At 39.8% G+C, this 26,874-nt stretch overlaps 2 protein-coding genes across 4 annotated transcripts in view; both read right to left on the minus strand.

The window, feature by feature from the left end:
* Positions 1 to 13,733, minus strand: part of LOC114655780 (intelectin-like) — a 41,436-nt gene extending 27,703 nt beyond the window's left edge. The window contains exons 1-2 of one of the 2 annotated variants that reach the window (XM_028807006.2): positions 13,496 to 13,733; positions 8,669 to 8,745 (exon numbers count right to left, since the gene is read on the minus strand). Coding sequence is in view for 1 of the 2 variants with exons in the window: in XM_028807005.2 (XP_028662838.1) it covers positions 13,496 to 13,562 (67 nt within the window). In the remaining variant the exon portion in view is untranslated. The remainder of the gene's footprint in view (positions 1 to 8,668; positions 8,746 to 13,495) is intronic. The other variant, XM_028807005.2, reaches the window with a different exon arrangement.
* A 5,729-nt stretch (positions 13,734 to 19,462) lies between these two features.
* LOC114655781 (carbohydrate-responsive element-binding protein) overlaps positions 19,463 to 26,874 on the minus strand; it is an 87,055-nt gene continuing 79,643 nt past the window's right edge. For both annotated transcript variants that reach the window (XM_028807007.2, XM_051930815.1), the window contains 3 exons: positions 26,589 to 26,712; positions 20,634 to 20,763; positions 19,463 to 20,008 (listed from right to left, as the gene is read on the minus strand). In XM_028807007.2, the coding sequence (XP_028662840.1) occupies positions 19,887 to 20,008; positions 20,634 to 20,763; positions 26,589 to 26,712 (376 nt within the window). In that variant the 3' untranslated portion in view covers positions 19,463 to 19,886. The remainder of the gene's footprint in view (positions 20,009 to 20,633; positions 20,764 to 26,588; positions 26,713 to 26,874) is intronic.

The raw sequence follows: 26,874 nt of genomic DNA on the forward strand, positions 1-26,874 counted from the left end.
TGATCATTACTCATACCCATTGTGGGGAAAAAGCATCATAGTGATAAATATTATTAAAAGAAAGATAAAGCAAAACCAAGTTATTAAGATTACTTCTCTGTCATACAGTTTAAATTACCTCTCCCAGCAGTACTGATGCAAGTCAGGACGAGCTCTTAATGAGACACCAGGTCAAGTTTTTCACAAAAGAATGAACTGATATATGAATTGATTGCTAAACCAGTAAATATACAATTAAACATTTTTTAAATGTTACCCTTCATTTGTATCTCCATTTCCTGGAATGTTTATCCAGTAGCAATGGCAGCAGGCAGGGAGTTGAGTCTATAGTACGTTTTTGACAGTATGAAGAGAAGTAGGCCTGTTGTACTTTAGTCTTACTTAGATGCTGTATTGTGTAATGATGCTGCCTCCCAGCTCCAGTTTTAGGTTCATACCACAGGAATGAAGTTTGTGCTCTTTCCCTCAGTTGCTACATGGGTTGTTTTCCTCCCACATACCAAAGATATAAATGACAGGTTGTTTGGTGACTGGGATTTGGCTCGGTGTAAGCAGGCGGCACATCCAGGATTGGTTTATGCTTTTTGCCTGATGCTCCTTGGATATAATTTGGCCTTTACAAACATGCAGCATTGTGAAAAAGTATTGCCCTCCCACTTGATTTCCTTTATTATTTCACATGAAAAAACAGCCCTTTTATTTATATACTTATTTTACTTATATCATTTTTTTGAATGAACAGTTATCCAACACCATTCGGAACTGTGTGAAGAACTTTTTTTCTATCCTCTTTAATAAAACCCCTGTGTGCGTCCATGTGTCCGTGTGTGTGTGTCTTCTGGTGAAGTGTGCATGCGCGGGGCACTCTTTAATAAAGGACATCATTGCTGGGGAGAGTGCTGATTGGGTAGTCGCAGCCGCGCACAGATTAAAATGCTTGCTGGGGAACTGCACAGTACTTGCTGGAGAGCCACCACAGGCACGATTATCAGCTGCACGCCACACATTACATAAGTTGCTGGGGAGGCTCTGCTGATTGCCCACTGTTGTGACACAACATTAAATGCATATTACGGACATCAAAGCCAGTATTACTGTCAGAGAAAATTACAGGCATTTTACGGAAATACAAACCAGTATTACTGCGAGAGAAAATTAAAGGCACGCAATACAGTGATGCATATTACAGCCAAATACAAGCCAGTATTATCGTAAGAGAAAATATTACGGACATATAAGCCTATATTACTGTGACTATCTACTAACAACATGCCACCCAAAAAAAAGGGCACGTCAAGTAGGACAAAAGACACAGACAATCAAATCCTATATAAGCAACATCTCCTGAAAGAATGGTCAGCTCAGCAAGTAAACATCAACAAAAGAAAGGCTGAAAGACTAAGAAAAATACGAGCAAATAGATTGATTTAAGAAAAAGAAAATGAGTGTCAGAAAAACGCTAAAAGAGAAAGACTCAGAAGAACAAATAGATCTATAGAAGAACAGGAAAATGAGCATAAAAAAAATTCTCAAAGAGAAAGACAAAGACAAGCAAATAGATCTTTTGAAGAAGAGGAAAATGAGCATCAGAAAAATGCCAAAACACACAGAGCTAAGAGAGCAAGTCTTACTGCGAATGAATGAAAATCACTGCGTCAGCAGCAAGCTAAAAATAAGAGAGGCAGGATAAGAGATCTTCAAACAGACACAACACATCAATCAACAGCCACAGAGGAGAGGATAAATGTAATATTAATTATACTTACTGTATTGTCATATACATTTTGTGGTGGATTGCCGGCATTTTACTCCGGCCCTCACCCCCAGGCTGCCAGGAGGAGCTCTCCCGACAGCATGATCATGCCCTGAGTTCCAGCAGGGCCTCATGGACTATGTAGTGTTTATACACAGCCCTGCTGGATACCTTGGGGGCCATCGGGAGTCGCTGTAGGGGGGCTAGCAGGCTCTTATGTGCCCTATAACCCAGGAGTGCGTCATCATCACGTGACAGGAAGGAACGACGTGCTCCCGGGCTGAAGAAAGGACTGTTTACCCTGACCCGGAGTGAATAAGGACTTGTGGGTTAGGCCAGGAACCATTTCCGGGTCAGGGGATATAAAAGGACTGTGGGAAAGCCCAGACACTGAGCTGAGCTGGGAGGTAGGAGGGCGAAGTGTCTGGGCGAGGAGGATTGTTTGGTTAGTGAGAGAATTGTGTTTATATGAGTGTGGAGTGGAGGGTGCTTTGTGCACAGTTTATTTATAAAATAAATAGTGATTATACATTCACCTGGTGTTCAGAGTGGTACCTGAGGGTTCAAGAGGTGGACTATCTGTTAGTTTCTATTTTATTTTTATTATTATTTTACTTTAGGCTTCTTGCAAAAATATTTTTGACAAAAAAAAATTAAGACAAGAAACAGAATGAGGTCAAGGTCCCTTGCCATTTACTATAGACTGTTCCTACTAATGTTTATGTACTACTGTTCTAGCGCCTGTTATTGTAACGGGCTTAATGTCTAGTATACTTAATAAATGGTTGTGCCAACTATACCTTAAGTGGCTACAGGCAGGCACTTCTTAAAATTCAATATTATTCCTTGCAGAACCACTTTAATTGAAAACAATTGGTAGGCTTTGAGTATGAAATGGTCATTTCAGTTTCTGCTGCATCATATCTGTTTGGGTTTAGGTATCAACTTTAACTAGGCAAGTCTGAAACTTATTTTTCTTCCATTCTCATGTATATTTGCTTTTATGTTTTGGATTATTTTCTTTCCACACAACACATCTATCCTTTGCTTTTAATGTCCTACAGCAGAATTTGTGGTTTCTTCAATTTTGTAGGTCATTCAAGTCCTGAGGTTACAGAGCATCCCCACTGTAATGAACTTGGGAGTTCCCAAGCATAAACATCCCATACAGTGACTCAAAATGGCCAATATGGTAGAAATTACTATTAAACCCCACCTAGACACACAAAAGGGACAATGAAGTATCTTTATAAATTAAAGATTCATTTTAACAAGAATACTATGTAGCACCAAAGTAAGCTGTGAATACTGCAAGCTGAAAGGCACTGAAGGCAATGCTTTTAAAAGACAATCCTAAAAGTCCAATCTGAAATCCAAGAAGCAAAGATTCAGAAAGTCACAAAATAATACCAAGAAATTGCAACAGAAACTCATTAACTCCATGTGTGCATTCACAGTGAACCGCAAGGGACTATGGGTTGTCCCTGCCCTTATAGAGCTGAGGGCAGTCCCTTGACGGTGATGGGCAGGTAGCTCCATCTTTTAGAAGAACATCCACAAAACACATGGCACATAATAAAAGGTACTTAAATGTAAAGAAACTAAGTAATTAACAATGAAAAAATAGACATAAAAACAGCATCTGAACCCCAGCCAGTGAAGGAACCCTGGCTGAAATATAACACTTACACCATCACACTACAATCATTATGTTCGACTGCTCATATGATGTTCCAATTGTACAAGTGCTGTATTTGTTTTACACAGTATATAACGGGACCTATAATGTCCAAATTTTTTTCATTTGTCTTATCTGTCCATACACCTTTCTCTCAAAAGGCATTGGGAACGTGTAGGTGCCATCCTGGAAAATGAGAATCCAGTATTTATCTTCTTCTCAGATGTTAGCTGTTCTGTCTTGTTGCTTTTAAGTGAAGCTCATTTTTCCAAGTGCATGTTTGCATGTTATTGTCGAGTCATGAACACTAATCTTCACTGAGACAAGGGATCCCAGTGCTTCCTTGAATTTTTTAGGATCCTTTGTAAGCTCTTGAACGATTATACTCTATACCCTTGGAGTAATTTTTTGAGGATCAGACACTGTAAGAGCCATTTGCTAGTTATTGACATTATATTAAATGTTTGCCTACATATTAGTGCATAGTCTATGGGAGGTTCTTACAACCCCTGTAAGTTAAATTGAATTGGTATATTCTAACTGTCTAGCCTCTCTGATTATAGATTAGTCTCAGTTAGTGACCTGCCTTGCCATGTTAAAGACATAGAGGGCACACAGTTTTAAACCATGCCTTAACATGCCCGATAGTATGAAAGTTAACATGATCTATTGAATGAGCAGTGCCGTATGTTTAGAGTGTACTGAAGGCAAAGTAAAGTGTATAGCATTACAAATGGTTCTGTAGCCCTTTCCAGACTGACAAATATTATATTTTTCTGATGCCTTCAAGGATTCATTTTGGCTGTGACATTATGTGTTTGTTCAGTTTATTTGTTAGTAACTGGACTCTGTTGGTATTAACCAGCTTAACTGCATTGGGGCAATTACTACATATCTCATTACTACATAACTGCAGGGGGCTATTGCTTTTTCATACATTTCCAGTTGGCATCAGACAACACCAAAGTTTAATCCTGCCCTTATTTAAGGTATGGGTCCACTAGATAGCCCTTACATAAAGCAGCCTGACCTCAGTTTGAATGCCAGGCTCCCAGCCTGCTTAGGCCCAAAATTACCCCGATCTACATGCTGTCAAATAAACGAACCACACGCCGTGGCGCAACGTTAGGGGCATCGCCTCTGGCGCTGACGGCCGAGGTTCGATTCCCGAGAGGGAGTGCAGTGGAGTGTGTATGCCTGATGAGCCCAGAATGAGGGCGAAACACGTGTCGCGTACTCTTTGCATTTATTTGACAGTAAACTATTTCAACCATTCTATGATCTGCTCCTCACAAACTGAGGGCACCGTGGCGGATGTTAGCAGATTGCTGGCCAACCACAAGCGTTACCTGGTAGGTAACCACCCATACAATCAGATTGTGACACAGACTACGAATGCCATGAATATATATATATATATATATATATATATATATATATATATATGCTATTATATATATGCTAGCCATCCCCCATGGCCCCGCCCACGTAGTAGTGAAACAGGACAGTCAGGAAGGTCCTACCCATCTCCCTACTCCTGACGTCACACTTCCCTCTCCCCTTCGCCTGCAGCCTCTGTCTTGGATTAGTGTGAATATATCGTTCTTGCAAGTGAACTATGATTCTTAGCGCGATGAGAGAAGTCGTAAAATCAACCGGAATGTTTGAGCAAATTATAGAAAAAAACTCTTGTCTTCTTGTTTGCTAGCTAAGTGAAGGTAAGGAACGCCCCAAGCCTGGTGTGTAAGGAAAGAGGGCCCTGCCACTCTTCCCTCAGCCCGCTGTGTGTCTCTTGGATTCGTGCAAATAAATTGGTACCACAAGCAAACTATGTTACATAGCGCGATGAGAGAAGTCGCAGACAGACAGACATTAGATTTTATATATATACTAGCCAACCCGCGGCGTAGCATACACTGCATAATTATTTATTGATGGGTGAACACTTCATGAAAGACACAGTTGTCCAAATGGGGTGGGTTTGAGGATACGACTGTGAGTGAATGAAAAGATGGAACTCTAGAGAGAGCAACATACAACTGTCCGTGACTGAAAACTGGTTTTGGCAGATACAGGCATATCTTTTTGAAAGTTTGTCCCTGTGCCTTATTAATTGTCATTGCAAAGGCCAATCTAACAGGAAATTGACTGCGTGTAAATGTAAATATATATTTTTTTAAAGTTTTTAAGCACAAATATAGTTAATTATACCATAGAATGCATAGAACTAAATGTAAAAACATTGAATAACACTGAGAAAACCTTGAACAACAGAGAAAACGTAACACTGCAAGAGTTCGCGCTATTGCGCTACGAACCGGTTGCTAAAAACAATTTTTAAATTAGTTTTAAGCACAGGGAAAAAAATGAACATTTGAAAAATCCGTAATTTAATAAACCACCAAGAAAAGTAACATTGCAACAATACACGCTACGAACCGATCGCTGTAAACAGAAGTGAAAACAAAATCAAGCCCGGTGCATTCTTTAACTGCCTTCTCTGCCTTATGATGTCCAGCCTGTGTGTGTGTGTGTGTGTGTGTGTGTGTCTCTCTCGCGCGCCTGTGTGTGTGTGTCTCTCTCTCGCGTGCCTGTGTGCGTGTGTCTCTCTCTCGTGCACCTGTGTGTGTGTCTCTCTCTCGCGCGCCTGTGTGTGTGTGTCTCTCTTTTGCATGCCTATGTGCGTGTATATGTGTGTGTGTCTCTCTCGCGCGCCTGTGTGTGTCGCACTCACTATCGCTCTCTCTCTCTCTCTGGCTCGCTCGCTGCACAGGGAATGCACAGGGAGAGACTGAACATGTGCGGAAATCATCGGCGCGCACAAACCGAAAGAGAAACTGGCTTGTTCGTATACTGAGTGTGTGGTCGTGAACAGATGCAAAAGTTTGGCGAACTTTTTGCGTTGTTTGGTGAGGTGTTGCGCGCTGGCACATGAGGCTCAGTCGTGCGTATCCCATGACGCTGGAGGAGGGTTAGAGTTGGTGGGCAGGGCTCTGTCGTGCATACCCCATGACACGGGAGGAGGGTTAGAGTTGGCGGGCGGGGCTCTGTCTTGCGTGCGTGCCTATCCCATGGTCGGGCAACTTGGTGGATTATATATAGAAAAGCAGCCGGAACCAAAAAGAACAATGAAAAGTCAACGTGGCTCAGAGGTGCATGTGGACTGTAGCAGAGATGAAAGTGACTGAGGCGGTGTTTGGTGAGGTGCTGCGTGCCTCGAGAGCAAGGGTGGACTCGGGAGGAGGGTTAGAGGTGGGGCTCTGTCGTGCGTATCCCATGGTCTTAGAGTTGGTGGGCGGGGCTCTGTGAGTTGGTGGGCGGGGCTCTGTCTTGCGTGCCATGGTCGGCTGCTTAGTGAATTGTTGTTGGGTGGGACTCTGTGAGTTGGCGGGCGTGGCTCTGTCTTTTGTGCGTCTTACTTGCCATGTCTTGCGTGCATCTTGCTTGCCATGGACTTAGTGAATTATATATATAGATATCTCTCGATTATAAAAAAAATCCTGGGAGGGAGAGACTAGGGAGACGAGACGTGATCTCATGTAAGACACTTAAAAGACCCATGAGACAAAAAAGATTGGCCACGGAGCGTCTCGTGGGAACCTTAAACATGAGACTTGGTGCCAACAGATTAACCCAGAACCATCTCACTGGGACGCAGAACATGAGATTTTTGCAAGACACGCCCTACTTACCACCAATGTCAAAAAAGGCCACGGGCAGCAAAACACTCAGTCGTGTAATCCAGGGCTCTCAGCACATATAAAGCATATAAGGACAATACGTTGTAGATTAAACGTCAACGAATAATCAAAGAAGAAAGAGCAACATGGAGAAAAGAGACCCAAAAGGGTTGGAGAGAAAAAATGCAAAAAAGAAACAAAATAATCTATGTGCAAATTCAGAAAATTAGGTCCAATTGGGCTCAGAAATAAAAGACACAGAGTAAAAGACAAAGTAGAACTTCAAAAACGTTGGCGCGATACACATGCAGAGCAGGTTAGAGATTATGAAAGCCAAAGTAAAGATCGCATTAGCGCAAACAAAGAGAAATTATTACTCTGAGAAATAATGGAAAAACGAATAGAAATCGAATATATGGAAATAGGTGATATGTCAGAAGTATGTAAATATTGTAAGGGTTTGGACTTTAAGTCAAGAGACTCGTAGATCGTCTAATTCGTGTTGCCATCAGGGAAATGTAATGTTTATACACAACGAGGAGGAGTATCCAAGAGAATGAAAAGATTTGATGTTTGGGGAAAGTGAAATCCACAAACACTACAGGCAAAATATCAGAGTCTACAATAATCTTTTCACATTTGCATCATTCAATGCTCAAAACGTAGATTTACACAACAATGGACCATACGCTATGAGAATCTGTGGTCCAGCAACAATTAAAGCAACGACAAGTTTAATTTCGAAGAAACCACAATTCGGTCATGTGTATATTTATGACCACGGAGAAGCGATGCAACATAGAATCAAAAGAGTTAAATTATCGGACATATTAGAAATTATACAGCCAATACTGGATACAAATCCAGACGTCCAAAAGTATTGCACTTTACACAAAATTTATTTTTAAAACACAGACAAGATATGACTAAGGCTGGCTTTCCAGATTATCGCCAAAGAGATAATTGTCACGAACAACACACTTATCATGGAAAGAAATATGGAAAAATTGTGATGATCGATAAATTCAATGATTGTACCATATACCCCGTAATTGCTAAAAAGATTTGATTGTCATATTAATGTCGAATGTTAAAACTGTGTATCCAGAAAACCAAACACAGGGGTTGGCGAGCAAAGCGAGCAGGGGGCAAAGCCCCTTTGTGTATATATAAAAATATACCGTGTTTCCCCGAAAATAAGACCAGGTCTTATATTAATTTTTGCTCCAAAAGATGCACTAGGGCTTATTTTCTGGAGATGTCTTATATTTATTCATGAACAACAATATACATTTATCCAAATACAGTCATGACATCTTCTTCTGGAATATCGTCATAACTTTCCATATTCAAACCCTGAATTCCAGCCTGAATTTCTTGCTACATCAGCCGCTTTTAGGATCCTGCAGGATCGAGGTGGGCGCTTCGATGTTTGATGAATGGTTTGATGTGGTGAAGCAAAATGGCGACATACAAATGCATTTCTGGTGCTTTTATATTCAAGCGTTGCATATTCCCCAAAGTAATGACACGATATATTTTAAAAGTCTCACATACCCTCTTCTGTGCTGTCGTTTGTTTTGTTTTTTTTGCACCTTCACAGTACCATCAGAATGTACGGCAGCATATTTGAGCTACAGAGAAAAAAATAAGGACATAATGAAAATGTCTATTTTGTGATTAAAGTAAAAATTTCGGCTTTACCTTGAAATGTCCACTTTAACCTCGTAGTTTACTTTATCATTAAAGCAGACCGTCGTAAACGTCATCTTAAAACCAACCCAGCTGTTAAATCGCTACGTGCTTCTGGGGCTTCCTCCTGATCTGACAGCAGCAATAGATCGCCACACAAAACACATTATATTTATGATATTCCAGCTCTCTGCACATTTACAATTCTTAGATTTATACTTGATATCACTTTCATGATGAAATGCATTAAAATATGTATGTTATATTTTACAGATAAATTGTTTACTTTGTTTAAATAAAGAATACTGATAATAATTACACATATGGGGTGGCACGGTGGCAGAGCGGTAGCACTGCAGTCTCGCAGGGTGTCAAGTCCCTTGTGATCCCTGCCTGGAGTTTACATGTTTTCCTGATGGGTTTCCACAGTGTGCTCAGTTTTACATCCAAAGACATGAAGGTTTTGGGATTTGGTGAAGCTACAATGACGCCAGTGTGTGTGTGCTTGTGTTCTCCTTGTTGCGATGAGCTGATCCCCCATCCAAGGATTTTGTGTTTCTGTCTTGCGCCGATGCTGCTGGAATGGGCACATCCCCAAATTGATGGATGTTAAACATCATTAAACATCCTTTTCAGAGATATTGTGGCAAGGTGTCCTCGGAATTTAATTAATGTTTCGGGCACACGCGTCGCATCGTGTGAAGTATAAACCTGGCTTTAGGCGCCTTACTTTTCAGCTGACAATCTTGACTAGGGCTTATTTTGGGGGTACGGCTTATATTACAGAGCAGCCTGAAAATCATGCTAGGGCTTATTTTCGGAGTAGGTCTTATTTTTGGTAGAAACACGGTATATAGATATATACATAACATTCAATTTCTGTCAGTCTGTATGTCTGTCCGCTTTTTACGAGAGAACTGTTTAACAGATTTAGATGGGTTTTTTTTCTATAATTTACTTGAACATTCCGTTGATTTTGCGACTTCTCTCATCGTGTTAAACGTCATAGTTTGGTTGCGGCACCAATTTATTTGCACAAATCCAAGGCAATGGGGACGAGGGAAGGGAGAGGCAGGACCTCAGGAGTAGGGAGCCGGGCAGGGCCCTCCTCACTCACACACCAGCCTCCATTCAATGTGTTGGAGAGTACTTTGCCTCCACTTAGTTAGCAATACCTGTTTGTTCAGCAGACATTATCATCTAGAGATCGTTAAGATGTAATGTTTGACATTTTTGAGTGAGAGATCAAAACTATGTGTGTTTTAGAGGTATCACAGCCATGTGCAGTTCTCCCAACACAAGGGATGCTCTCCCATCAGAACTGAACACGATCAGATTCAGTGGCATCGTTTAATGTCAGAGCACACCTACCTTCAGCTTGGCCAGACATATCTTGCCAACTTTTTACATTTTTGGCAAAAAGATCACAGCTACATTCTCGCCTCTGACAGCAAAACCAAAAATATTGTATATCAAGAGGCCCTCGGATACAACAGCTAACAATATAAATTCTTCTCAATACAAATTATTACATTTTTTTACATTTTTTTTATTGGTTTTTAAAGTTTGTCCTGTTTCACTACTATGTGAGTGGAGCCGCGGGTGACAACTAGTATATATATATATTGTGGCGTGTGGCTGGGGGTGGTACCCAGCCGGGACTCCCAGGAGGACCGGAAGAGGGACTACACCTCCTCTGGATCATGAGAGAGCAGCCGCCCTGGACGATATGGGGCCTGTGGGCACTGCCAGGGGGGCCCAGATGCCTAAGGAGCCCTGGCCCTCAGCACTTCCGCCACACCCGGAAGTGCTGGGGGAAGGAAGACCAGGGACACCTGGAGTGCTTCCGGGTGTGCAGCCGGTACTTCCGCCACACTGGGGAGTGCCGGCGGAAGATTATTGGGAGGCACCTGGAGCACATCCGGGTGATGATAAAAGGGGCCGCCTCCCTCCATTCGGGGGCGAGAGTCGGGTGAGGAGAAGAGGCGGCCTGAAGAGAGTGAGGCATTGTTTGAGGGCCTGGACTTTTGGGGAGTTTGGGGGTTGTGTGGACTTTTGTAAATAATAGTCGTGTAAATAAACGTGTGTAGGTGATTATAACGATGTCTGCCTGTCTGTGTTCCATGCTGTTTACCACAATATATATATATATATATATATATATATATATATATATATATATATATATATATATATATATATATATAGTGGTACCCGGCTGGGGTTCATGCCCGGCCGGGATGCCCAGGAGGACCGGAGGAGGGCTTGTGCCTCCTCCAGAACACGAGGGGGCATCCTCCCTGGTTGCTTTGGGGGCCACGGGTACAGAGCTTGGAAGCTCAACCCTGTAGGGGCCCGTGGTCACCGCCAGGGGGCGCCCCGATGCCTTGGGAGCCCTGGACCTCAGTACTTCCGCCACACTCAGAAGTGCTGGGGGGAAGAGGATTGGGGACACCCGGTGGACTTCCGGCTACACCGCTAGAGCTTCCGCCACACAGGGGTGTGGATACAGAAGCTCCTTAGGATGCACCTGGAGTCCATCCGGGGGTGTATAAAAGGGGCCGCCTCCCTCCAGTCAGGGGCAAGAGTTGGGTGGAAGAGGACGAAGCTTGGTGAAGAGGAGTGGAGGTGGACCAGAGACTTGGAGAAGGCATTGTGTTGTGGCCTGGACTTAAGGGGTGATTGGTGCTGTGGCACTGGGTATTGTGCACTAAGATGAATGTAAATAATGTAAATAAACGTGTGTGTGGTGAAACCATCTTGTCTACCTGTCTGTGTCCGGGCTGTTCTCCACAATATATATATATATATATACATACAGCATATATTTATTCTTAATACTGTATAATTCAAAATGCAGTAGCAAAATAATTACTAAATAACACAATATTACATAAATATAACACAGAAAACACAAAACCAAAAACAAATTAATAAAATAATGCAAAAAATAATGTTTGAAAAACTGCACAAAAAAATAAAGAGCATCCTTGAGCCAGGGAAAATCCTCTGGCTGAAACATAATGGTTTATTAGATGAAGTCTGCATTTTTTAAGTCAGGAATCCTTTATCTAACATTACATTTTTGTTGAAGACCTGAAAACACTGATTCTCAGTTTTTAGGGGCTTTATTGCTGTGTATACAGAACACACTAAAATTCATACTTGCATGTGATAATCGACATGCAACCCACTGCCATGCTCTTCTCCATTTTGAATGAGAAATAGAAAGGCAAATAAGCAAACCAAAGCAAACCTCTGTAACTTTCACTGTATGATAAAACTGAGTGGCCACGGGCTTTATTTGGTTTACTACAGAGATGAATGAATTTGCACAAAACTCAGGTCGCTAAGTAATTAACCAATCAATTTCAAACCATGTGATGCTGGAGCATCATAAGATTTTTTCATTGGACATTTATACTTATGGCTTACTTTGAGAATGCTAGCTGGAGTTCAGAATGCATTTTTAATATGGATGTGTAAGCAATGCACAGCTGTTTTGTAAGTAAAATAACAGCCAAGACACAGCTGATATGGTGTTTGTACACATCTGAAAGAACTTATACTTGCACTTTGTCGTGTTACAAGAATCTCCAAACAGTAGAATGTGTTCCCATGTTGACTGTATTCTATAAAAGCTTTAAGCTGCAGTAAAGTGCAAACAAACTCGGTGACAGCTGAAGGAATGTTTCAACCTATGACATGCACGGAAGAGGCCAAGTTGTCCATTTATAAATGTCACTTGTAGTCATCAGCACAATGCACTGTTCACTATGAATGATACAAGTCATGGCCATTCCTTGGCACAGGTAAGGTGAGCGACCACTTGGACATTTTACAGCTTTAATACTGTGGTACTGTATGGCTCAACCCCCATTGAGATATAACAATGGGTACAGCTGGTAATGCAGTGATGGATTCATCTGAAAATCTGAAATTGTTTAGTATGCTGGCAGTGTTAATTATTTTGGAGCAGCTTAATATCTTAAGTCAAAAGATAGAGAGAATGATTAAAGGATGTAGGGAAAATGTCCTTCAAATAAAACGATTCTATACACTATTCAAGCCAAATCCGCAATGTCAAAGTCAGTAAGCACAAGTTTGGAGATAAAGAAAACACACCCTGCCCAAGTAAGCAAGCAGGTTTCAGACTTTAACAGCAATGCTGAAGTTTCATATTTCACGTGGGGTTTGTTTTCATGCTGGACTAGTTTACAGTCTCTAATTAACCAGAGGGATGCAGGAGGAAAATGAAGTATCTACATGAAATACACAGAGGTACAGCAAGAAGTTTCAGACTACACATTAGCCATGTGTCAAAATCAGGATTGTGACACTGTCACCAGTAGGCCTCCATGCCATCCATGTACAATTCTGCAACATTCAAATGGTTTTGGCTCCACTTCTCACACTGATTTTTTTTTAATTAAAAATGAGGTTATCTCACTTCTTCTTGACAAATAATATTCTGCTAGTCAATCTTTCCTTTTATGTAGTGTGTTGACAAAGTGATTTACATGTACAGTAAAAGTTCATAAAGCCACATGTTTTCCACATTGGTGGCCAAAAGACAGATGAAAATATGGAAGAAATGGGACCTAAACATGCAGTGTTACAGGTAAGAGCCAACACCTTGTCAGCACATCATTATAACAGAAACATTAGCAAAAATGTACCAATCACACTTACCAGCTCTGGCATCACAAGTGTTAGCCCCAAAAATGAGAAAGCAAAGTATGCTAATCTGGTAAAACATTTCTGCAGCAGAACTGTTTTCTCAATTTGGAAATGATGGTTTGAATTCTGTTGCACTTACAGTATCACTTGTAGCTGATTAAAATTATAAAAGAAAAAGCTTTTTTCATCCTTTCCAACTTCTTTTGGTTTCACAAACTCCTTTATACTACTGGATAAGAAATGATTAACTGACATAGTTGAAATAGATAAAGGTTGAATGAGGAGGCTGCTTGGTTTGTTGGCTTAAAAGTGATACACAAACACCAAGTAAAATATTAACTATTTGGTAAAAAAAAAACACAAGTTTGTTGCTTTTCCATTTTTTTAGTTTCATTCTTTTGGGTACTTCTGTTTCTGAATGTAGTCTCTGCTGCCTGGCAAATCTAACTGAGCCCAGTGTGTGTGTGAGCTGACGTGAACTCCCCTGGGTTTTGCCTTGTGCTGGTTGTTTCTCTGTGTGAGCAGGTTAGAACATAAGAAATCTGACAAATGAGAGGAAAGCTTTCAGTCTTTAAGCTCTTTTGTTTAACTAATAGCTAAGATGTCCCGATATCTCATTCAGATACTTCTTAAAGGTAGTGAAGGTTTCTGATTCAACTGCACGGCTCAGTAGTTTGTTTCGGAATTCCAAAATTCTTTGGATAAAGAAGTGCTTTCTAGCTTCAGTCCTAAATTCACTTCCCCTTAATTTCCATTTCCATTTTTAGTTGAAAGAATTCTGCTGGATCTACTTTATCAATGCCTTTGAGAAGACCCAGATTAAGTCCCAATGCAGTCTCCTCCGCTCGAGACTAAACAGATTTAATTCTCTGAGTCTGTCAGAGTGCAACTTAAGAGTGTCCTTAAGTCCTAGGATGCAACTGGTGACTCTCTGCGGCATGGCTTTAAGGACTGTTGTGTCTTTTCTATAGCATGGTGACCAGAATTGCACACAATGCTCTAGATGCAGTCTCACTAGTGTAATATATAGGCCAAGCATAACATCCCTTGATTTGTATTCAACAGTTTTGATGATATAGTCTAACATTTTATTTGCCTTTTTAATCACTGCGCATTACTTAGATGATCCATCCATCCATTATCCAACCCGCTGAATCCAAACACAGGGTCACGGGGGTCTGCTGGAGCCAATCCCAGCCAACACAGGGAGGAACCAATCTCGGGCAGGGTTCCAACCCACCGCAGGACACACACAAACACACACTAGGCCCAATTTAGAATCGCCAATCCACCTAACCAGCATGTCTTTGGACTGTGGGAGGAAACCGGAGCGCCCGGAGGAAACCCACGCAGACACGGGGAGAACATGCAAACTCCATGCTGGGAGGACCCAGGAAGTGAACCCAGGTCCCCAGGTCTCCCAACTGCAAGGCAGCAGCGCTACCCACTGCGCCACCGTGCCGCCCTTACTTAGATGATGAAACTCTTAAAGTCAACATAAACCCCTAAATCCTTTTTAGAGCTTGTTTCCTGAAGGACAGCATCTCCATTCTTGTATTTGTAATTAAGGTTCCATTTTGCCCTCGTATAACACTTTGCACTTTTCTATAGTAAACTGCATTTTCCAAGTGTCAGCCCAATTTTAAAGCTTGTCCAAATCTTTCTGATTTCTTTCTGAAATCTACAAATTTAATAACTTAACTAATGATACCAGAATGTATGTCATTACTGTAAATCAGAAAAAGTAATGGTCCCAGGATAGACCCTTGAGCAACTTCACTGAAGACCTCAGTCTTCATGGAGCATTCTCGCCTTATGTATACTCTTGGTCTCCCGCCAGTTGACCAACTTGAGATTCAAAAACTGAATTCATCAACTGAAAATACAAGGATATAAAGGTCAAGTTCCAGATAATCCAATGGAACACTTAATCAGAACAAGTGAAGTCAAACTGGGCAGTTGTGTAGTATGCTTATGTACAGTGTAACAACAACAACATTTATTTGTGTACCATTTTTTCATGAAATAATATAGCTCAAAGTGCTTTACAAGATGAAGAAAGAAAAAAGAAATAATATAAAAATTAGGCAATACTTATGAAATAAGAATAAAGTAAGGTCCAATGGCCAGGGAGGACAAATGAGCATGGGAAGCACAGGTAAGTCATTCCTGTCCCAATTGTTGCTTGCTCTCATCAGTCAATATAAACTCTTTTTTTCTTTCAGTCTTCTGCATCATCAGCATGAATATTTGTCCCTTTGTTCTCCCTCTGTCCCAGCAATCTGAAACGCTGTGTGTAACAATTTCACGTGAGAGATGGTAGACATATTATAGAATTGCCTACCCAGAACATGTTTGGTGCAGACACCATTTAGATCTCAAGATCTGCCCTTGATGATTTATTAGTGGCCACTTTCGAGTTATTTTTTTTAAATCCTCCTTTCCAGCAACTGTCTGGACCTAAAATGCTGTTCACTAAGTGACTCTCATAATTTGGCTTTATTTTTAATTGTTTGTCCTTGGCCACTAAAAGTAATGGAGGTTTTGTTTTGATGATTTCAAAGCTCAAGCAATCTGATCATCACATTGGTTTTAAATCAGACACATTTTTAATGGTCTTCTCCTGTTTCCAATGGGTTCTGCTATTATGAGCACCCATAGTTAAAGATTTGCTTACAAGCCAAATCAAGTCAAGTGACATTGTAAGTGTGACAATTTTTACGAAGATATAAAATATATGAAGATATAAAATATTTGAAAAATTTAGACCATTCAACCCAACATACACGCCAGTCCTATCCACTTAATTCTTCTTAAATCACATCAAGTTGAGTTTTGAAAGTTCCTAAAGTCCTACTGTCCACCACACTACTTGGTAGCTTATTCCATGTGTCTAGGGTTCACTGTGTGAAGGAAAACTTCCTAACGTTTATGTGAAATTTATCTTTAACAAGTTTCCTTGTCCCCATGTTCTTGAGGAACTCATTTTGAAGTAATTGTCTCGATCCACTGTACTAATTCCCTTCATAATGTTACACACTTCAGTCATGTCATCCCATAATCTCCTTCTGTTTAAAATGAAAATGCTCAGCTGTTTTAATCTTTCCTCTCCACTCACCCCCTGTAGTGCTGGAATGAGCCTAGTTGATCTGCTCTGGACTTTTTATAGTACTTCTATGACTTTTTTGTAGCACAATGATCAAAACTGTCCTCAGGACACCAGATGAGGCCTCACCAGTGTGTTACAAAACTTGAACATAACCTCCATGCACTTGTACCTTACACATCATGGTGCTGCATAACCTGACATTCAGTTTGCCTTCTCAATGGCTTCTGAACACTGTCTGGAAGTTGCTATTGTAGATTTCACTACAACTCCTAAATTCTTCTCGTAAGGTGTACTTTCCATTTTCATTACAGTACTCCCATTTGTATCCCATTACTCCCGTTTGTATTCAAGCCAAACATTTTTACTTCCTGTGTGTAATACTTTACATTTTCTGACATTAAACTTAATCTGCCACAAATCTGCCCAAACAAGTATGCTTTCAAACTGAACTACCTGAGCAGAGCTGAAGAGCCAGAAACAAAAACTCAGTGGCAAACAGGAATCAATCTTGTCCATGTTCATGTTGTGCCAGGGACATTGATGATAATGATGTGCTCCCTGGCCTTTGCCTTCTTGTGTTTTCTAAGTTAAACCAGCATTAGGAGTCAAGTTTTTTTTTTTCAAATATTGTGTTGTGTCCCCCACTGTCTGTTTTGAGGGGTGTGTATGGGAGTTTTTAGAACAGCATTGGGTTTCAGATAAAAAAATCCAGAGAGCGTGCAGGCCCGAAAATATACAGAAGATATACTGTAGGTCTCTTTATTGTTAGGCAGTCTGGTTGGCACCCCTCTATGGTCCCATTTAGTGTATTGAACAGTCTATACGTTTTCTTATTGTTCATGATGCTCACCCCTTTCTCTGTGCCCTTCATGTCAGCTGATGGAATCTAAAACTGTTCTAATCAGCAGTAGATTACTTGTGCTAACAAGACTGTCTTTTAGACTTTGTCCTGTTACTGCATGCACTTTAGGTCCATATTAGTGGCTGTTTATTTAAATTAAGTTCCATTGTAGTGTGTGTCTCAAAACTGTTCCACAAGTTACAGGATACTAAACTTGTGCAGTAACCTAATCTATTTTGAGTGGATTTAGATATTCGAGTATTGGGCATTAAGGTATAAAATGAACACACTGTTGAAGCCTTAACAAGAAATTTATTTGGTAATGCTAAAATACAAAAAACTAAAAATGTGTTTTTCTTAGTTTCATTATTCAGACTTAAGCAGAGCACAGTATATGCGTTAGTTACTTAGAAAATGGCAGATATACATTTTTTTTTATTGATAAATTCCACATAATATTAGTATTTGTGTGTGCCTCTGTGTTCACCCTGTGACGGACTGGCACCCTTGTCCAGGGATTGTTCCTGCCTTGCAGCCTATGCTAACTGGGATGGGCTCCAGTTTCCCCAAGACGCTGTTCAGGATGAAGCAAGTTTGAAAGATGGATGGTGTGACCCGCATGAAACCGAAATCAACCCCAGACACAACTGCAGAGACACAAGTCCCAAATTCAAATCAAAGGTTTATTATAATAAATTACCTTATCAAAGGCTTCTTTTTGGTTTAATAACCTTAAGATCAGCACAATCCTTTTTCTCATTTTCTATTCTCCTCCACTTCTCCAAGGTGAGCTTTGTCCTTCTTCTGCCCTATTCCAACTCATCTGGGTAAGGCAGAATTCTTCCAGTGCTATGGCATATCCCAAAAGCAGGGATCATAAATCTCTGCAGTATCCCCTGGCGGCATCCAACAGTGGTGCTCCACAGCTCTACAGTTTCCAGCATGCCCTGCGGGTGTCCATTTGTATACCAAGGTCTAGGAAGGCTGCCATATAGGGTATGGACTCCTCCCTGATCACTCCATTATGTTGTCCTCCCAGCCAGATCAGGATCCTTTAGCTGCCCCTGCCGGGATGCTAAGACACACCACAATTTGTTGACTACTCCTGCCAACTTCATGGCAAACATAGGAAGTCTACTGTCTTTTCTTTCTTTTGGCCTCCCTTTCAGGTAATGGACTGGGAACCATACTGGCAGGGCAGGCATGCCATTCATGACAGTGGGTAACACAGTTTAGGAAAAAAGACCCTTTAAACTGAAATGTAGTACTGATGTTCCTGACAGGAAATTGTCTAAAGAGCAGGGAGCTTGAAGTGCCAGCATTAGTTAGTTGACAAGTACAATGTAGCTAGTGATCAATTGCCAACTGCATAAAAGAAGAGTCGGAGTGGCACAGTGGCTAATGCTGCTGCTGCTTTACACATGCAGCATCCCGGGTCTGAACCTGACACCCAGTTGTAGTCTAATGGTGTTTTGCATGTTCTCCTCATGTCTATCTGGGGTTACTTTTGGGACCCCCAAGTTTCCTCCCATACAGTATTTCTAAAGACGCGCATTAATTTTAATGTTGATTTCACAATAACACTGTGTCAGTGTGGGTGTGTGCATCAGTTGTTCCTGAAAGAAACTGGCACACTGTTCAATTATTTCCTGCTCTGTGCCCTGAGTTGCTGGTGTAGGCTTTAGCCCACCCGCAGCACTGAATTGGATTAAACAGGTCTGAGAATGCATGCATTTATGTAGTATGTCTTTGGAGCAAAGAGTGTGGCCATTTGCATTGTGTACCAAAATCTAAAACAGAAAAAGAAAACTTTTTTGCAGTAACTCTGACAGTAAAATGCACAAAGAGAGACTTAGTAATTTGAAAAAAATGGAATGTATGTATAGTAAGTGGATAGAAGGACGATTACCAGCAGGATCTACTATGAAAAATGTATAAAGTGAGGAAGAAAAGATTAGAGAACATGTTATTGAGTATAACACAGGTATATGGTGTTCTGCTAATAGCGATTACCCATAATTATGAAAAATTCATATGTTACAACAAAAGTTTATTCATTTTAAAGTGTTCATTTTGAAAGCAGTCACTATTTTTGCACTTTTACAGAACAATGTGGTATTACTCTGTGAATGTGAGTGTGTTTCTTCTGACAATATGAAAAAGTATTGTACTTTTATAGGCTGATGTGCCATTTATCCAGAATTAGGTTGGGAAAAGAGGATGGTTATATAGTTTCTTGCAAAAGCCATCTTGAGCTCAAAATCAAAAACTCTGCCTTTCAGTGATCTTACAATGGCTTACAACTGGTAAGAGCTTTACATTTTGAAAGTGCAATAAAGCCCTACATTTTTTTCCAGTGTTAAAATCTTGCTGTCCAGATTTTCCAGTGGAGACTTATTGATGATTTTTCAGTCTTCTGAAATGCTGTCCCTGCAGAAAGGTCTGAACATTTGCTAGGAACAGGCATTGGTGGAGCTGGTGGCATTTACTGCTTGAATGGCCTGTTCTGGTACGATCGTTGGATCTGTCAAAATGGATGTGGAGGTGCTGAGCTGACGTAGAGCACTTAACACAGCTGTTGACAAGAGAAGTAGAATTTTAATGAATGTACTCCATGATTATATAACAGTGGTTGAAAAGCTTATTTTAAACTAAAAGTTAGTGCTAGTGCTTCTGTTTTCATTCTAATGACCCTCTCTCCAACCCACTTCAGAAACGTCACAACTTTCAAGGGCTGGGCTCTTGCAAAAACATTTATTAATGCTGGTTTCACTACTTATACTGAAATAGATACTTAAACCCTGATTTTTGCCTTCAACCACGTAGAGATGGTATTGTCAATTCAAGACGGGCACTTGTATTACCACACTACAGTAAAAGCATACAAGGGAAACATGAACAACTGACCCTTTTGGGTGGATGAACAATTTAATGCAAAAGTAGTAATGGATCATTATCATAAAAATAAATACATTACCATTGAATGACTGAAATTCTAAAAGACACTACCTCCAAACTGTATACATCTAAGGATGGTAAGCAACTTGAACAACTATGGAAAGTCCAAATAAGCTTACTAACCTCTTCTAATCTTATATTCAGTAACTATGACTAGTACTTAAGGCTTTTCAAATCTGAATTTAGCTATGCTATGGCCCACTTAAGAGAAGCATTTATTACTTCATTCATTACCAACTTACTTGGCCTTAAAGCAGGGAGGGAGCAATGCTGCTCCAGCCAGGCTAATGCTGTACGGCAGAAGTCATCAACACTGCCTGTGGAGACCATCCCATTGTAGGATTCAAACAGAGGTCGGAATATGATACTGAACTGAATGAAAATGTTGTTAAGGCAATCAGTTCTATTTTCAGTGAAAATACTTTTTAATACTTGTTTTCTAAAAGACAACAGTACAGTTGCAAAAACAATAAATAGGCGATCCTGTTAAGCCTTTTATTTTTACCATTTGTAAAATACATGTCTAATCCTGCGTCACACTTCATAATAATAGCAAATAAGATTATTTGTTAATGGAAACATAAAATAACATTGTTTTGTTTTGTACTGTGATTTTGGATACCTCTTCTACATCTTGTTATCAGCCTCCTTCTTATTACTGACACTGAGTCTTCTTATGTATTTCTTCTTCTTGATGTCATTGCTACCTTTGATACTTTTGGCCATGACATTTTATGTTAGCTTCTTAACAATTAGAGTGGTTTTTGCCAAGGTCCAATGTTTGGTCTGCTTCGTTTTAATATCTACATGTTGCCACTAGGCTACCTGATTTGAATGCATGATATTGTGCTCTTCTTGTGTGCCAATGATGTGAAGGTATCTCCTTCAGGTCTATGAGATTTAGACAAGCTCATTGATAACAGTGCCTTACCATCTACCAATTTCATATACTGCAATGCAAAAACAAAAAAAAAACATGTTTCTCATAGGATATCCAGCTCATCTGAAGGAACTTGAATTTTTTATTCTATATGTTGGTTTCTGTAAACCTTTTGCATCACAGACTGTCACCAGCCTTGGAGTCATGTGATTTTGAAACCTCACAGTGCTGTTGTACAATTTTGTATCACTCAGAACTTTACCAGACTCCAGCACTTCTCTTCATGCTTCTCCTCTTCTGAAGCAAAGTATCTCTCAAACACCTTCTTTACTGTTGTGAGCAGTAAATTTAATCAACATGTTAATAGATAGATAGATTTGACTGTCCAGATATGCAAACATGTAAAGTGAAGCTTAGGTACATGATTCTTTTACACAACAGTTTTTCAGCCAGGAGGTTCCAGGACAGAAGCTAGCCATATAGCATAGCTCCATCTGTCTTTGGACTACTTCTTTTAAAACTACCTTTAAAAGCAACCATGAAAGGAGCAGCTACTACACTCTTCTGCTAGAGGTTTGTCAGAATGTTTTAACATCTGACTGCTGTCCAGCATGGTCGGTTTCTCTGAATCAACTCAATTGGACACAAGTGTAGAATCAAGAACTCAGCAATAGACTAGACACTCTCCCACGCCCCTGTTATCACTGTTAACCCAGAAACTCTTGTACTGATCTTCCTGTGCTTTAACAGCTGTCGGTTTCAAGAGGTTAAACCAGCATTAAAATCCAAATAAGCCCTGTTTAACTTTTAAAGTGTGCCCTTCTGTCACCTATTTTTGATGTATGTAAGTGTATGAAAGGATTTGGCTATTAGCCTGTAAGATAAAAGAATGTATTTTATAGAGAGTGTTTGTCCCTACAATCAATTCTCAATTGAATTAATGCAGCTCATTGTTTCTGCTATTCTTACTCCAAGCACCCAGCAGTTAAAACAAGATGAATATGCTGTTGGCAGAGTTCTGATAGGAACCAAACAAAACGATCACACCATTCTTCAACTGATTCAGCTACACTGGCTTCTTTGTAATTGGCTTTCATTACATTCAGAATCTTTTTCTGCTGGTTGATAAAGTTTTTAATCCTAACACCTCAGATTACACTTTATCATTACTAGTATCTTACCAGCCTACAAGACTAAGATCCTTGGATGCCATCTAGTTACCAGTTTCCCACTGTGCCACAATGCTGTCATACCTAAATCATGTCATCTCTTTATCTCTGTTATCTTAAACTGAAACGTTCATCTCCTTCCATCTCTCCTCATAGATTATACCTCTCAGTCCCAGAATCAGCTTTGTTGTTCTTCTCTGGACTTTCTGTAGTGGTGATATGCCTTTCTTATAATAAGACACCAAAACTGCACACAGTACTTCAAATGAAGTACATTAGTGCATTATATGACTTAAGTACAACTTCCCGTAACTTGTATTCTTCACATCGTGCTATATATTCTAACATTGTATTCTTGATTACTTCTGTTAACTGTCTTGATGTCAATAGTGACATGTCTACTATGATTCCTCGCTCCTGTCCTAAGGTGTACTTTCATGTTTCATATCTTGCAATGTGTGTTCAGATTGAACACTTTTACTTCAGATGTGCAATACCCAGATGTGCAATACCTTACATTTACTTCTATTTTCTTAATTTCTTAGGCCACAACTCAGCCTAGGCCGGTGTGCTGTCCAAATCCCTGTGTAACTATTCAGCTGATTCTGTATTACTTGCCCTTCTACCTTGTTTGAGTTTGGTATCATCTGCAAACATAATCACCTTATTAATTATACTCAAAAAAATTCTTGTCCAGATTAAAAAGAGTGGTGGCATCATCACTGAACCCTGAGGGTCATCACTTTTAACGTCATCCAATTTTGAAAAATTTAACATTGCAAAAACCCTTTGCTTCCATCAGTGGACTCATTAAAATGTTGCTTAAAAACACCTATATTACACTGTAATTGATTTTACCTGGAACTGAATTATCTAAACTTGACGTTTTTAGTAAGAACTCTACTGAAACTATGTTTTTATCTTATACTGCTCATCTAGTGCAATTTACTGATCAGATCATCTTTACTGATGTACATTTAAGTATTTGTCTTGTAACTTATTAATGCAATAAAAGATTTAGTATTTTATTCTTTTATTCTGAAATGTATTCTTGTTTGCTTTGTAATGTACCTCATGATATGATTCTCTGTATTAAGGGCACTACAAAAAATAAAGTTGGATTAATCACTGTGACTGAATTGTTACTTATTTTCATAATTTGCATCAATGGCAGCTTATGAATTCTTTGTTAGGGAGGATTAGGTTGGCTGCCTCTTCCTATAAAAAAAAGGGAAATTTTACATATATATATATATATATATATATATATATATATATATATATATATATATATATATATATATGCAGTATATACAGTATATATATGCAGTATATACATATATATATTGTATATACAGAGTAGGCCAAAGAAATGTATACACACTTCAGCAAAAGAAAAACCTGCATTAAAGTTGTGATATTAAATTTATACAGATATCAAGGAGAGAATTTAAGTCACTTTTGACTTCTGTATTTACAACAGGTGCTCAAAATGGTTACCACGAGCGTCCAAACACTTCTGATTACGGCAAACTACTGCTTGAACAAGGTGCAGTTGAGTTTCCTCCACACTCTCCTGATTTAACACAACTGGACTTTCATCTAGAAGGGGACCATAAAGGATGTTGTGTATCGTAGAAAATCACCAACACTTGCTGTGCTTTGAGGAAAATGAAACAGCATATGCATCAATTTCACTGGACACATTGACCAACATTGTTCAAGCAGTAGTTCACCGTAATCAAAAGTGTTTGGACACATATGGTAACCATTTTGAGCACCTGTTGTAAATGTAGAAATCAATAGTGACTTAAATTCACCCCTTGATATCTGTATAAATTTAACATCACAACTTTAATACATTGTTTTTCTTTTGTTGATGTATGTATATATTTTTGGCCCCCTTTGTATATAACAGAATTTTTTGCAAATTTAATTAAAAATTAAAAACTGAAATGTCACATTAAAACAAGTATCCAAGCAATTTGCTATGACATTGAAATGTGACTCAGTTGTATCCATTTCTATTGATCATCACTGAGATGTTTCTATACCTTATTTGCACTCCACCTCAGTTCAATCTGTCAATTCAATTGATTGGACATGACTAGGAAAGACACACAGCTGTCTGCAGAAGGTTCCACTGCTGACAATGTTTATCGGGGCAAAAACGAGGCCATGAGTTTGAAAGAATTGCCTGCAGAGCTTAGAGCAGGATTGTATTGAGGCGCTGATCTAGAGAAGGCTACAAAAAATCCTGTAGCACTGAAGTCTCCCAAAAGCGCAATTACCTTCATAATTCTTAAATGGAAGGAGTTTGGAAAAGCCACAACTCTTCCTAGAGCTGGTTACCTGACCAAACAGAGCAATCGTAGTAAGAAAGGCATTTGTAAGAGAGGTGACCAAGAACCCAATGGTCACTCTGGATGAGCTCCAGAGAACCTGTGTGGAGACTGGAGAAACTGTAAAACCATCACTTCAACACTCCACCAATCTGAACTTTACAACTGAGTGGCCAGATAGAAATCTGTCATCATATATATACTATTTTTTACATATACACACATATACTTTATATATAGTATACAGTGATCCCTCGCTATATCGCGCTTCGCCTTTCGCGGCTTCACTCCATCGCGGATTTTATATGTAAGCATATTTAAATATATATCGCGGATTTTTCGCTGCTTCGCGGGTTTCTGCGGACAATAGGTCTTTTAATTTCTGATACATGCTTCCTCAGTTGGTTTGCCCAGTTGATTTCATACAAGGGACGCTATTGGCAGATGGCTGAAAAGCTATCCAGCTAACTTTCTCTCTCTCTCTCTCTCTCTCTCTCTTGCGCTGACGTAGGGGGGTGTGAGCAGGGGGGCTGTGTGCAGCTGCTTCCTGAAGGACAGGCTGCACGGAGCTTCGCATACTTAAAAGCTCAAAGGGCACGTATTGATTTTTTTTATCAGTCTCTCGCTTTCTCTCTCTCTCTCTCTCTCTTCCTGCTCCTGACAGAGGGGGTGTGAGCTGCCGCCTTCAACAGCTTTGTACCGGCGGTGCTTCGCATACTTAAAAGCCGTATTGATTTTTTTTTTGACTGCTTGCTTTGCACTCCTTTGAAAAGGAAGATATGTTTGCATTCTTTTAATTGTGAGACAGAACTGTCATCTCTGTCTTGTCATGGAGCACAGTTTAAACTTTTGAAAAAGAGACAAATGTTTGTTTGCAGTGTTTGAATAACGTTCCTGTCTCTCTACAACCTCCTGTGTTTCTGCGCAAATCTGTGACCCAAGCATGACATTCTAAAAATAACCATATAAACGTATGGTTTCTACTTCGCGGATTTTCCTACTTCGCGGGTGGCTCTGGAACGCAACCCCCGCGATGGAGGAGGGATTACTGTATAACACTGTTCTGTCTCAGTTCCAGAAGACCAGGCTTGAATGCCACTTTGTTGCGTTTGTACATTCTTACTAACTTATGTCCCTGATCAGCACAAACAAAGGACTTGACACTAACACTGCTAAAGGAGCAAGACAAAATGTCTTTAACATTTGGTGATTGAACAGCTTAATTTAGCACAACATTTAGCTTTATACATAATTCAATTCTAACACTTGTCTGACATATTACTCAGCTTAACTGGAAGAACTCTATCCTGCTTACTATAATAAAAAGTGAATGGTGACCTGTATTAATAAAAATTAGGCAACATTAAATTTATATTACAAAGGACAATTATCAAAAATGTCACTATATGGTGTCCTCAAGTTCCACTTTTTGTGGCAATTAGTGAACATACTCTGTTTTTGAATGCCTTTTAGTCACTAACATTTTATTCAACCCAAAACAGCAGCACAAGGAAGGACCCTGGATAGGGTGCCAGCATCCACTCATGTAAACATCCAGAGAGGAAGCCTGGAGCACCTGGGAAGAAGCCTCTGGCAAATTCCAGGCAGACAGCAACCAGGTGTGGAACTCAGAAAAAGGACTCTATGATGAGTTTAGTTTTTTTTTTTGGTTAAATGTATAAATAGACACAACAAAACAGATTATTAAACATCAACCTAGAATGTAATAACAAAGTTGACCAGTTAGTGTCATCATACATACAACAGCACATTTTCAGTCAGTTTTAAAGATCAAGGAAAGGATACAATCCAGAACTTCCAATTCTGTACTGTCTGAGTGCGGACGTATTCATCAAACATCTCCCTCATGTGGTCAAATCGTTGCCGAGTGATTGGGACCCCAGTCGCTGGGAGCTTTTGCTGGCAAACACTAAGAAAAAAGAGATGTAAGCATCATTTTCAACTTATCTAGGCTTTTATAGGAAGAGAAACCATCTTTGATATTTGAAGGAATGTGGATAGTCCAACCTGTGATGAGACCCTCTGTATTTCATCTTCTAGGATGTTGAAATGTAACAATAATGAATTACTT

Source organism: Erpetoichthys calabaricus, chromosome 8 (genome assembly GCF_900747795.2).
Source record: "Erpetoichthys calabaricus chromosome 8, fErpCal1.3, whole genome shotgun sequence".
Lineage (NCBI taxonomy): Eukaryota > Metazoa > Chordata > Cladistia > Polypteriformes > Polypteridae > Erpetoichthys > Erpetoichthys calabaricus.